The sequence below is a fragment of the Aquarana catesbeiana genome, linkage group LG12 (assembly GCF_042186555.1).
Source record: "Aquarana catesbeiana isolate 2022-GZ linkage group LG12, ASM4218655v1, whole genome shotgun sequence".
Classification (NCBI taxonomy): domain Eukaryota; kingdom Metazoa; phylum Chordata; class Amphibia; order Anura; family Ranidae; genus Aquarana; species Aquarana catesbeiana.
The window spans coordinates 81,647,275-81,660,210 of NC_133335.1; the positions used below are offsets into that span (position 1 = coordinate 81,647,275).

General features: G+C 43.8%; 2 protein-coding genes across 4 annotated transcripts in view; one reads left to right on the forward strand and one right to left on the reverse strand.

Moving 5' to 3' along the window:
* RECQL5 (RecQ like helicase 5) overlaps positions 1-12,936 on the reverse strand; it is a 178,803-nt gene that overhangs the window by 77,458 nt on the left and 88,409 nt on the right. The gene's annotated exons all lie outside the window — the stretch shown is intronic.
* Positions 8,815-12,936, forward strand: part of SMIM5 (small integral membrane protein 5) — a 28,343-nt gene continuing 24,221 nt past the window's right edge. The window contains exon 1 of one of the 2 annotated variants that reach the window (XM_073608131.1): positions 8,815-8,965. Coding sequence is in view for 1 of the 2 variants with exons in the window: in XM_073608129.1 (XP_073464230.1) it covers positions 9,388-9,389 (2 nt within the window). In the remaining variant the exon portion in view is untranslated. Of the gene's footprint in view, positions 8,966-9,284; positions 9,390-12,936 lie in introns of those variants that run through there. The other variant, XM_073608129.1, reaches the window with a different exon arrangement.

The window sequence follows — 12,936 nt, forward strand, 5'->3', positions numbered from 1 at the left end:
CCTTCTCTTCTCGGGACCCTCTTCTGCTCTCCTGACCCCTCCCTCTGGTGAGTGCCCCCTCAGCCACCAGCTTTTTATGGGGCACCCAAGCAGAGTCAGAACTCTGTGTATCCATTCAGAGACGGAGCCCCCTCTATCCCCTGATTGGCTGACTGGTTTTGATTGACAGTCACTGGAGCCAATTGCGCCGCTGCTGTGTTTCAGCCAATCAGGAGGAGTGTCTGGGACAGCTAAGACACCCATGGACATCGCTGCAGAGAGAAGGGACTCAGGTAAGTAATTAGGGGGTGCTGCTACACACAGAAGGTTTTTATCTTAAAGGGGTTGTAACCCCTCATTTTTTATTTTTTTTTTTAAATAACAAACATGTCATACTTTTACCTCCACTGTGCAGTTTGTTTTGCAGAGTGGAGGTGGCCCCGATTCTCGACTTCTGGAGTCCCCCGGCGGTGCTGGTAGCTCCTTTCCGCATAGAGTGCCCACGTTGGAGAAGGCTCTCCTAAGGTGGACATTCGTGCAGGCGCGCTCCCAAGTCCTGCTTCTGTGTACATTCACACAGAATGCAGGACTCGGCCCCGGCGCCCGCGTCATTGGATTTGATTGACAGCAGCGGGAGCCAATGGCTGCGCTGCTATCTATCTATCCAATCAAGAGCCGAGACAACGGGCAGAGAGGTAAAGCGTGTCTCAGCCGAGGGAACGAACGGGCTCAGGTGAGTAAAACGTGGGGGCTGGTCAGTGTCAGAAGTTTTTCACCTTAAAGCGGTGTTCCGGCCGGAAATTTTTTTTTTTTTTTTTTTTAAGTCAGCAGCTACAAACACTGTAGCTGCTGACTTTTAATAAGGACATTTACCTGTCCAGGGAGCCCATGATGTCTGCCCCCCGAGGCCGATTCATCCATCGCCGCCATTCCAACTGAGGGAAACTGGCAATGGAGCCTTGCGGCTTCACTGCCGGTTTTCGACTGCGCATGCACAAATCCCGTGGCGGTTTGCGAATGGCCAGCTTGTCTTCTGGGACACACATAGGTCCCAGAAGACAACGGGGGTGCTCACCAAAGAAGAGGACATGATGTCCTGTGCCGCGGCCCGGCTGAAATCTGAATTTTTTTTTTTTTCACTATCCAAAAATGAGGAGTGGAGAGTTGGTCATTCGTTTAAGACAACCTCTCAAAATGGGGTGGAACTCCGTTTAATGCACTGGATGCATTAGGGTGAAAAAACACGAGGGTTTACAAACCCCCTTTAATGCAGAGAATGCATTAAGATAAAAAAACTTCTGCCTTTACAACTCCTTAAAATCCTTTTTTTGTACTGTACATACATTTCATAATTTTATATTAAAACAAAAAAAAAATTTCAGAACGGATTAACCTGATTTACATTGAACCCTATGGGAAAACTTGCCTCGGTTTGCATCCAATTTGGTTCACGACCAGAGTCATTTCACGAATTAAAGGGGTTGTAAACCTTTGTGTTTTTTCACCTTAATGCATCCTATGACCGGCCCCTCAGCCCCCCGTTTTACTTACCTGAGCCCCGTATTTCTGTCGCCGGACACGCACTCTCCCTCCATCCACGGGGTCTCGGCTCTTGACTGGATAGATTGATAGCAGTGCAGCCATTGGCTCCCGATGCTGTCAATCGAATGCAATGATGCGAGCACCAGGGGGCGGGGCCGAGTCCAGCATTCGTTTCTATGGACGCAAAAACTGGATTCGGGAGCACGCCCGCAAGGTAACCCCCCCGGGAGAGCGCTTCTCCTAGGGGGTTATCTGATGTGGGGAGGAGGCGGGAGAGCCACCGGGGGACCCCAGAAGAGGATGTTCAGGGCCACTCTGTGCAAAACACACAGTGGAGGTAAGTGGACAGTGCACAGTGGAGGTAAGTATGCCATGTTTGTTATTTAAAAAAAAATGAACCCTTACAATCACTTTAAAGTTCGTGAACTGAAGTATCATTGTATTATGTTGTGCCAATTTACTACCAAGCAATGAAGAGAGGTTTACACAGTTGGGCCAACCTTTTCATGAAACAAAGTATTTTTCAGAATTATTGGAACAAAACCAAAAGTAAAGACAAAGTACACAGACAACAAAGCTCTGGATAAGATTCCCAGTGATAGGCAGATAGCTGCAGTTAACAAACTAACAACAAACAGGCATAAAAGCAAGGTTAAACTAATTCACGTAGAATTCAAGAATCAGTCATTCCAATCCAATGATAATCTGAGCTTTGCTCGTTGAGGCCAAGCACACAGACTAAACAAAATTCGGCCAGTTCAGCAGGAACAGGATGAATTTCAATCAGTGTACGTGCAGGTTGGTTGTACTGAAGTCAATCCATCGATCGACTTCAGTACAACCAGCCTGTCAGGTTTTTTTATGCAATTACTGCTGGCGGCTATAGCTGCCGGCAGTGATCATTGTATTCTGACGGCTAGGAAACCTCCCGCTGTCAGAATACAATAGCTCTGACTGTGCTGATGGGTGAATTGAGCAATTTTCTTTCCTTAAACCCATCATTGAAGGACATGTATGACTTGCTTATGGCCGCTTGGGTGTTTCTGTGGCTGAGTGTGACAGCTGTGTGCAGCTATTCATGATTGTACGAGCACCAACACTAGGTATTTTTTTTACTCCCAGCAGTTGAACAGAACAGTGGGGGAGTGAAAAAAAAGTAAGTACAGCTGGGATGAGAGGCCTGTTGATCTGCCATGCAAGTTTGCTTTAAAGTGGAACTAATAGCAAGATTAAAAATGACATATGATGACATCTGTCACTAGCATTAACAAAGCAGTCTCCCTAGAACATTTTTTTTTTTTTACCTGTTGATCCTGTTATTTTTTAACTTCCTTTAACTAGGGTTGTCCCGATACCACTTTTTTAGGACCGAGTACAAGTACCGATACTTTTTTTCAAGTACTCGCCGATACCGATTACCGATACTTTTTTTTAAATGTCACGTGACAGTGTTTTTTTTTTTGTTTTGTTTTTTTAACAGTGTTTTCTTTTTTTTGGGGGGGGGGGGGTGAACGGTGTATGTGTGTGTGTTTTTTTTTTTTTTTTTTTTTTACAATTTTTATTTTTTACAATAATATTTTTTTTTATTCTTTATATGTTTTTTTTTTTTTAATCAGCCCTGTTGGGGGGCTTTGGTGAGATATCAGGGGTCTTAACAGACCTCTGATATCTCCCCCTTGAGACAGAGAAAGAGACAGAGGATAGAGATTCCCCAGTCCCTCTCTCTGCAGCCTCAGCTGCACTGAGAATGAATGGAGAGAAGACAGCGGCTCCTCTCCATTCATAAACTGACACATCATAATCACAGGAGATTACAATGTATCAGTTATGTGAATGGACAGAGTCAGCTGACTCTGTCCATTCACACAGCGGAGAGAGACAGCAGAACGGAGGGGACAGAGAAGGAGAGGGGAGAGGAGGGGACAGCGGAGAGACACAGGGAAGGAGAGAGGAACGGAGGGGGACAGCGGAGAGACACAGCAGAACGGAGGGGACAGCGGAGAGGCACAGGGAAGGAGAGAGGAACAGAGGGGGACAGCGGAGAGACACAGCAGAACGGAGGGGACAGCAGAGAGACACATCAGAACGGAGGGGACAGCAGAGAGACACAGCAGAACGGAGGGGACAGCAGAGAGACACAGCAGAACGGAGGGGACAGCGGAGAGACACAGGGAAGGAGAGAGGAACAGAGGGGACAGCGGAGAGACACAGGGAAGGAGAGAGGAACGGAGGGGGACAGCGGAGAGACACAGCAGAACGGAGGGGACAGCGGAGGGGGACAGAAAAGGAGAGAGGAACGGAGGGGGACAGCGGAGAGACACAGGGAAGGAGAGAGGGACAGCGGAGGGGGACAGAGGAACGGAGGGGGCATGGAGGAGGATGCAGTGACAGTCAGCGGTGACCGATCACCGCTGTATGTCACTAAAGCTGCTGAAAGCCGCTGGGGGAGAATCTTGTAACTCCCCCTCGCGCCGATCACTGCTGTCTTCCAGGTATCGGGGGAAGCATCGGGAGCATTTGCCCGAGTACAAGTACTTGGGCAAATGCTCGGTATCGGGACAACCCTACCTTTAAACAGACCAAGCTGTGCAGCAAACATGGACATTAGATGGAGAGAAACACTGACAGGAGTGCTTACAAATGGTCAGCTTTTATTCATTTATGTAAAACCTTTATCAAAGAAAAAAATTAAAATACATGTTTCCGTTAGTCTTGTTTCACAAGGGCCTCAGCTTGTATAAGACCATTGTGAACAGCAAGCTTTTATGAAGCTTTGCAAAGCTTTTGGCCAGCTTCATTCAGCTTTCTCTAAGCCTTTAACTAGTTGCTGAACAGCTGCCGCCGTTATACGATGACAGGTTGGCTTTCCATCGCGAATCGCCATAGCTGTACGGCGGCTCGTGGGCAGCACACGCTCACACCTGCTGCGGGAGCATGGCCGCGGGTCGGGTGAACTCGATGTCCATTGGCGACCCGCGATTGCCTAATACAAAAGCAGAATGGGGATCTGCCTTTGTAAACAAGTCAGATCCCCATTCTGACGGGACATGTCAGGTCTACTGTTCCTAGTGATTGGGAACAGTGATCTCTGTCATGTCCCTGGCAGCCCATCCCCCCTACAGTTAGAACACGCTGAGGGAACACAGTTAACCCCTTAATTGCCCCCCTAGTGTTAACCCCTTCAATGCCAGTGTCATTTATACATTGATCACTGCATTTTTACAGCACTGATCAATGTATTAATGTCATTGGTCCCCAAAAAGTGCCATTCGGGGTCAGATTTGTCCACTGCAATCCTGCTAAAAATCGCCTCCATTACCAGTAAAAACATAAAAAAATAAATAAAAGTCCCCAAATCTATTTCATAGTTAGTAGACGCAATAACATTTGCGCAAACCAATTTATATGTCAAAGAAAATATATCGGCCTAAATTGATGAATAAATTTGTTTTTTAATATACATTTTTTTTTTGGATATGTATTATAGCAAAAAACATTTTTTTTTTTTCAGGTGAACCAATACCTCCAAAAGAAAGCTCTATTCGTGGGGAAAAAAAAAGGACGTCAATTTTGATTGGGTACAGCGTCACACGACCGTGCAATTATCAGTTAAAGTGACGCAATGATGTGAAGACGAGCAGGGACGAGAATGAACTGCAAAGTTGAAATAAGTCTCTCGGAAAATTTCGCTGAAGTGGCAAAAAAAAAAGTGACGCAGTGCCGTATCGCAAAAATTGGCCTGGTTATTAAGGGGGCAAATCCTTCCGGTCCTTAAGTAGTTAAAGCACTCTTCAGCTCCTGTTTGTAAATGTCCCAATAGGAGAGCTGGTTGCCACTTTAAACAAGCTGCTAGCAAGGCTTTAATAAGCTTCAAGTAGTGAATCAAAAGAAAACAAGTCTCTCTTTGCTCAATTGTTCATACACATGAAATGTTAGAAGATAAAAAAAAACAAAAAAACACAAAGTACTTTGGTCTGTAGGGAGAGATCTATCCACAGTGCTCTTTAAGGTCTGAATTAATGTGAAGAAAACCAAAAAGGGATGCAAAGGACAGCAGCCTTGTAGTAAGACAATAGCAGGATGGATCACTGGGATGTATGTGATCAGGGATGGATGGGTGGGTTCAGGTTCCATTCATGGTGCAGCAGGTCTTGTCAGACCAGGGAAGATCATCAGGACGTAGGAAAACAGAACCAAAGCGCAAACATCAATGGAAGCATTTATTTAAAACAAACAAAAAAAACTAACATCTAGGTAAGCAGATGGCTGTGTCAGGTAAGAAAGCTTCTGTGGCCAGCGTGGTCATCTGGTTGGCAGAACCGGCTGTCGAGCACGGATTGCTGCTGAGGGAGTCAGAAGTGATAGCAGTGTCTCCTGGCAAAGTGACAAGCCAGGGGGGTATAAGGGAGCGTATACAATTTAACCACTTCAATACTGGGCACTTATACACCTTCCTGCCCAGACCAATTTTCAGCTTTCAGTGCTGTCACACTTTGAATGACAATTACTCAGTCATGCAACACTGTACCCAAACTAAATTTTTATAATTTAGGTCCCACAAATACAGCTTTCTTTTGGTGGTATTTGATCACCTCTGGGATTTTTATTTTCTGCTAAACAAAAAAAAAAGACCGAAAATTTTGAAAAAAATATATATATTTTTTTTCGGTTACAAAACTTTGTAAATAAGTTCTCTCCTTCACTGATGGACACTGATGGGGCTGCGCTGACGGGCACCAATGAGGTGGCACTGATGATGGGCACCAATATGCGGCACTGATGGGTACACATAGGTGGCACTGAAGTGCGGCACGGATGGGCACTGATAGGTGGCATGGATGGGCACTGATAGGTGGCACAGATGTACACTAATAGATGGTACTGATGGATGCCAATTAGTGGCAAACAATAATGCCTGCCAATCAGTGATGCCCATTGTGGGCACTGATTGGCAACCCTGGTGGTCTAGTGTGGGCATCCTCGGGGGGGCTGTGCCGTTAATCAATCAGCACAGACACCCCCCCCGTGAGACGTGAGTGAGGAAAAGCCGATCAACGGCTCTTCCTGTTTACACTGTGATCAGCCGTGATTGGACACGGCTGATCATGTGGTAAAGAGTCTCCGTCAGAGACTCTTTACCTAGATCGGTGTTGCGGTGTGTCAGACTGACGCACCGCAAGAACGATCGCCACAATGCGCGCTCCCGGGGGCTTGATATCCTGGCGACGTCATATGACGTCCGGTCAGGATATCGAACCACTTTTCCGCCATAATTTTGCTATATGGCGGGCGGCAAGTGGTTAAAGAAATAGGCTTCAAGTAGTGTTGAAGCCTGCTAGCAGCTTGTTTAAAGTGGCAATCAGCACTTCTATTTAAACTTTGACCAACATTTACAAACTGATAATTGGTATCAGCGAGTACTAAAAAAAAAAAAAAAAAAAAAGTATTGGTACTCATTGTAAAAAAAATGGTATCGGTGCATCCCTAGTTAAAATAAACCTACCATTAAAATTATAGACTAACCATTTCTTTGTCAGCGGGCAAACGTACAAAATCAACAGGGGATCAAATACTTTTTTCCCCTCACTGTAGAACCACATACTACAAAAGGCACTGGAGGAGACCGAGCAAAGCTTCCTTTAACCACTTGCTGCCCGCCCACCGTCATATGAAGGCGGGACGGTGCAGCTGTTGTTCTTGGCGGACGTCACATGACGTGATCGCCTTCCAGGCGCCCTAGGGGGCGCGCGGCGGCACGCGTGTCACTGGGGACCTGGTGCGCATGCCCGGTGGTCATGATGTCCCCCGGGCACCTGCGATTGCCTGGTAATCGAGCAGGACTGTGGATCTGTGTGTGTAAACACACAGATCCACGTCCTGTCAGAGGAGAGGAGACCGATGGTATGTTCCTTGTACCGAGGAACACCGATCGGTCTCCTCCCCTTGTGAGTCCCCTCCCCCTACAGTTAGAATCACTCCCTAGGAACATAATTAACCCTACAGCACCCCCTCCTGGTTAACGCCTCTTCATTGCCAGTCACATTTATACAGTAATCAATGCATTTTTATAGCACAGATCGCTGTATAAATGTGAATGGTCCCAAAAATGTGTCAAAAGTGTCCGATATGTCCATCGCAATATCGCAGTCACGATAAAAATCGCAGATCGCCGCCATTACTAGTAAAAAAAAAAAAATAATAATAAAAATGCTATGAATCTATCCCCTATTTTGTAGACGCTATAACTTTTGCACAAACCAATCAATATATGCTAATTGCGATTTTTTTTTTTATCGGCCTAAACTAAGGAAAATGTTTGTTTAAAAAAAAAAAAAAAATTTGGATATTTATTATAACAAAAAGTAAAAAATATTGTGTTTTTTTCAAACTTGTCACTCTTCTTTTGTTTATAGCGCAAGAAATAAAAACCGCAAAGGTGAGCAAATACCACTAAAAGAAAGCTCTATTTGTGGGGAAAATATGATAACAATTTCATCTGGGTACAGTGTTGTATGACCGCGCAATTGTTATTCAAAGTGCGACAACGCTGAAAACTGAAAATTGGCCTGGGCAGGAAGGGGGTGAAAGTGCCCTGTATTGAAGTGGTTAATATTGTGAGATGTCCAGCGTGTTCCTGGGAAGTAGCTGCCATCTATAAGGCCACAAAGATTTCTTTCACAGCTTGACCTCAAAGAAATGGAACTCTGGGTGTCGGCTTGCAGACTGAAGAAAAGCGTCTTTCAGAGGCAATGTGTCCTACGCTACACAAGAAGCTTCTGTATACCAGCAACAGGCACAGGAACAGATGTGCCATTAACCTGATGCTTTTCAATGGCAAAAGGGGGTCATTTACATTTGTGTGCATCTATTCTGCTAATTACACAGAACCTGCTCATGGGAAGAAGTCTCTGGTCTCTCCTGTTACATTAAACCTTGGGAACAGAAAGCAAAACAGACAAAAAGGAGGGTGCAAGAGCAGAACTGCTGTTTTTTTGCAAACTACAGCAAAGTTTTGATGAGTTTCTGTGGGTGACACCTTTGTTTCTCCAGTTTTTATACAACATGCCTCTGACTTTGGTGATGCCAAGCACAAAGCACGCAAAAAGGGAACTTTTGCTGAATTGCAAGAGCCAGCCTCACAGGATGAATGACAAATACAACGTGCACAATGACAGTTGCCCAGAAAAAAAGAAACGTGACATTCACAACAGGCAAACCATCAGTCAGTCCCAGCTGTTTTCCTCTACCACCCTCTCTTGTCAAAGCACACCCTCGGACAAGCCTCCTTTCCTCCCCTTTCTGGAGAAGCGTAATTTAAAACCTCCCATCTCTTAGGCAACGGGATTAGGCAGGCACTGCTAAGGGTAGAGCAAGCTGTCAGGGAGAACCAAGCAACTACTGGCTGTATGGGGTGACAGGGGACAGAGCAGTTCTGGAGTGCAGGGTAAGCCTCTCCGTGTGCAGCTTTTACATCTTATAGGCACTTTTATTTTATTATTTTATTTGCTATGACAAACTGTCACTTCACTGACTTGCAGGACCCACTAGTTTGCTGTTTATAATACATCATGCATGGACCAGGGTTAAACAAAGTAAAGTTAATGACTTGCAACCTCCTTGGGAAGCAACCTGCATACTTGGAAGGCAGAATGCTATAAAAAAACAACACAAAGTATATTTTATCTCATTGTCTGCAGGTCATCTTGATTTTTTTTTTTTATTTTTTTTTTTTATTTGTCTGGGGTCCAACAGAGCACAACAAAAAAAGGAACGGTGAAAGCTCCATGCTTGCAGAACAAGAAGTAGTAGTATGTTTACAGATGTCTTGGCTGTGTGTAGTCCCAGCATTCATTCCTGCTATGGTCAATGTAAGTCATGTACATGCCAACAGATCCTGCCAAATACTAGTGTTCTTATTTTATTACTATGTGCTGGAGGAGCTCAGAATATTCTGCCTTTGTGTTGTAAAGCTCTGCGCAAATTATTGGCGCTATATAATGGTACTACTATAATAATAATTGCAAGTACAGATTTGTATTTCTATGAAATCTGCATCATTTGCTCCTTTGATAAAACGTTTTAAGTTATGCAATTAAAAACCTTCCCAGGACTTTATGGCAGTGATTGCTCAGTGAGATCTGGGCATACAAAAGCATGTACAAGACTATCATCCCGTGCAACCTATGATAGAGAACAGTTGTATATAAACAATGCCATGCACTGAATCTGTTTAGTAAGCTATTAACTAGTAACAGGTGTAGACAGAAGAGTGCTGCCATTCATCACTATCCAATAAAAGTAAAACAGAAGGCAGTTTACACCAATAGGGAACAAAGAACATTGATAATACAAAATCCCAAATCTAATTAAAGGGAATATTAGTATACAAAATTGCATTTCTGTTTATAAAAGTCCACCTGTAAGTGATATTTTATTTTTATGTGGAGCCCAATGGTCACCTGGCTGCCTATATCTTGGTTGCTCACTGCTATAATTCCTTGCTCTGTTCTTATACAGCATCAAGTTGCCTTGCCCACTGTTCCCATTCATGGCCCCTGTTCACATCTGAGCGTTCTGTCGCCTGAAGCTCAAAAAAGTACATGAGCTTCAGATTACAGATGTTTTTTTTTGCTTTTTACATCGGTGACCTTTTGACCAGTACAAAATTGCGGAAAAATTGTGCATCGTTCTGCCTGTAAACGATACGCTCAGGTGTGAATGCAGCCTTGCAAATTAAAAGTGAAACAAAGTAAGCCCCGGTTCACACAGGTTCTGTATAGAAGTCTATGCAAGTTGCCCCCAAAGTAGTACAGGAACCTTTTTCTAAGTAGGAGCGACTTGCGTCGCTCCTATTAGAACGGTTCCATTGTGCAGAACAGGAGGTGACTTGTCAGGTGGCTAGGTCGCCTGACAAGTCGCCCCTGTGTGAACCGGCTCTAAATGACAAATATTAGGTATTCGGGAGTGATGGAATTGATAACCCACCGCCTCTTTACTATTGCTCCCAATTTTGGCAGAGAGCTTTTTCGTCATCCCCACATTAATCAAGAGTTAACCTTTCCATTTTCTTTTTCACTGAGTTTTTTTTTTTCCCTATATAGTTATGATGAATCCATGAGGAGTTTGGTGACATTATAATTTAATAGCATAATGGGAAGAAATGTTAAAGTGCAACTTCATTTTAAAGTGATTCTAAAATGTTCGTGTTTAAAAAAAAAAAAAAAAAATTGTATATATATATATATATATATATATATATATATATATATATATATATATATATATATATATATACATACATATATATGTCATACTTACCTGCTCTGTGTAATGGTTTTGTACAGAGCAGCCCCACTACTCTTCTTCTCAGGTCTCCTGCCGGCACACCTGGCTCCTCCCCCTTAACTAGTTCATCCAATAGCAAGCCTTGCTAGGGGGGGGGCTGTTGTGTGCTCGCTCCTAAGCCCAGCTCTATGCATCCATCCAAGACGCATAGAGCCGCGGTTCAGCCCCGCCCCCCCCAGGAAGAAAGAGACCCAGTTAAGATAAAAAAAAAAAAACCCTTCAGCCTTTACAACCACTTTAAGTAAAGCTGTCCTTAAAATGTTTGCCATATCCCTCGGAGTGGCAGCCACCTACAAAATACTTCTCCTCATTCTTTCTTCCTGGGATTTTTACTGAGTGTCCCTGCCTGACACGCAGTCTTTGCAGAAGCCCAATATCTGTCAAAGACATCATGTGAATTAGGTAAAGTAACATTTTACTAGAAACTTGTACTAAGAGACTTCAAAGGCTACCACTGATGACTCCTTCTGAAAATGCTAGCTGCCTGACTCTCCCGATTTTTTTTTTAATTTCTGTGGCACTAACCTAAAACAATTCTCAAGATTAGTTCTGAATTTGAGATCTGCATGACTCGGAGACTCTGAGTCTATTGAAGACAGAGACAGCCAGGAAACCAGTATTCTAAGCACCTGTTTGTTTTTCCATTGAGTGCAGTCAGTGAGAGCTATCTCCAGCAAATCCAAGGAGCTTCATTAATTGTAGTCATGCAAGTTTTTTTTATTTTGGTTAGTAACAAATGCCACCCATTATTGTCCTTAGCTGGATGCTGCAATCCTATTCATTATATTGGAGGAAAGCTTGGGAGTAGCAAATTCCCTGCCCTGCCTTTGGGGCATCATAGCATCAAACAAATGCAATGTGACGAAGGCAACGCACAAAGGCAAAGAGGAAACCACAAGCCCAAGGAAAGTAGAAAATAACATCACTGAATGTGACATACCGTGACAAATGATGTTCAGGAAACAAAAATAACAAATTATCATAATTTTCTAATTGAAATTGATACAGTAAGCCAGCAGAGTACAGGGCCTAAGGCCCCTTTCACACATGCGGACCGTATGTCCGTATTTCATCCATCTGTTTTCGGATGAAATACGGACATACATGCATCCCTATGGGATAGCGGGTGTCAGCGGATGTACATCCGCTAACACCCGATGTTGTCCGGCTCCGCTCTCGTCCGATTCTGCGGACGGAAGAAAATCCTATTTTTCTATCCGTCTGCAGAGCGGATCGGATGAACACGGACAGACGGTCCGTGTTCCTCCGATCCCCCATAGGGGAGAGCGGAGATCTGACAGGGCGGTCCCTGCACAGTGTGCGGGTCCCGCCCTGTCATCTGCCTGCTCAGCTGGGGAAAACGGAGCGATCCCCGCTGAGCAGCGGATAAACACGGGGCGGATCAACACGGATCCGTCCCGTGTGAAAGGGGCCTAACTGAAGAAAAATATGGCAAACATTAAGCTTACTTATAAAATTTGTGGAGGGGAGAAAGGTCTGAATAATACATAGGCGAAACTGAAAAAAATAATGTGTACAGTATATGGACAGTGAGTAATCAGGAGTGCGGACCAACGTTTCCGCCATTTTTTAATATATAATTTTAGAGTACTGCACACAATAAATGCCAATTTTATTTTAAAAATCATTATAAGCAAAAATGTACGTATGATGGTAAATGTATACATGTAATGATAATATTCAGTATATGGTTTCCATTTTTTTTATTTCACTCTATTTATATTTTTTTCTCCACATTTATAGGCAGACGAAGCTGCCTAGCAAAAGTGATAGCTTGGATTTGGACAAACTATTATACTTGCAGAGCAAAAGTTTTTTTTTTTTTTTTTTTTTTTTTTTTTTATTATAAAAAGTACCTGCCTTCTCACAGACTTCTGTAGAATGTACATTGAGCTGCACATGAGCTTATGATCTTAGAAAGCGTTGGGACCATTAAGACAGGAGTAAACTATTTGTTTTGCTATTAGGGTTTAAACATTTTTGCAAAAGAAAAATAACTGCTGCAGTTACTGCTTAAAAAGCATTAGCTGGAGTTATGCTTTAACCGCT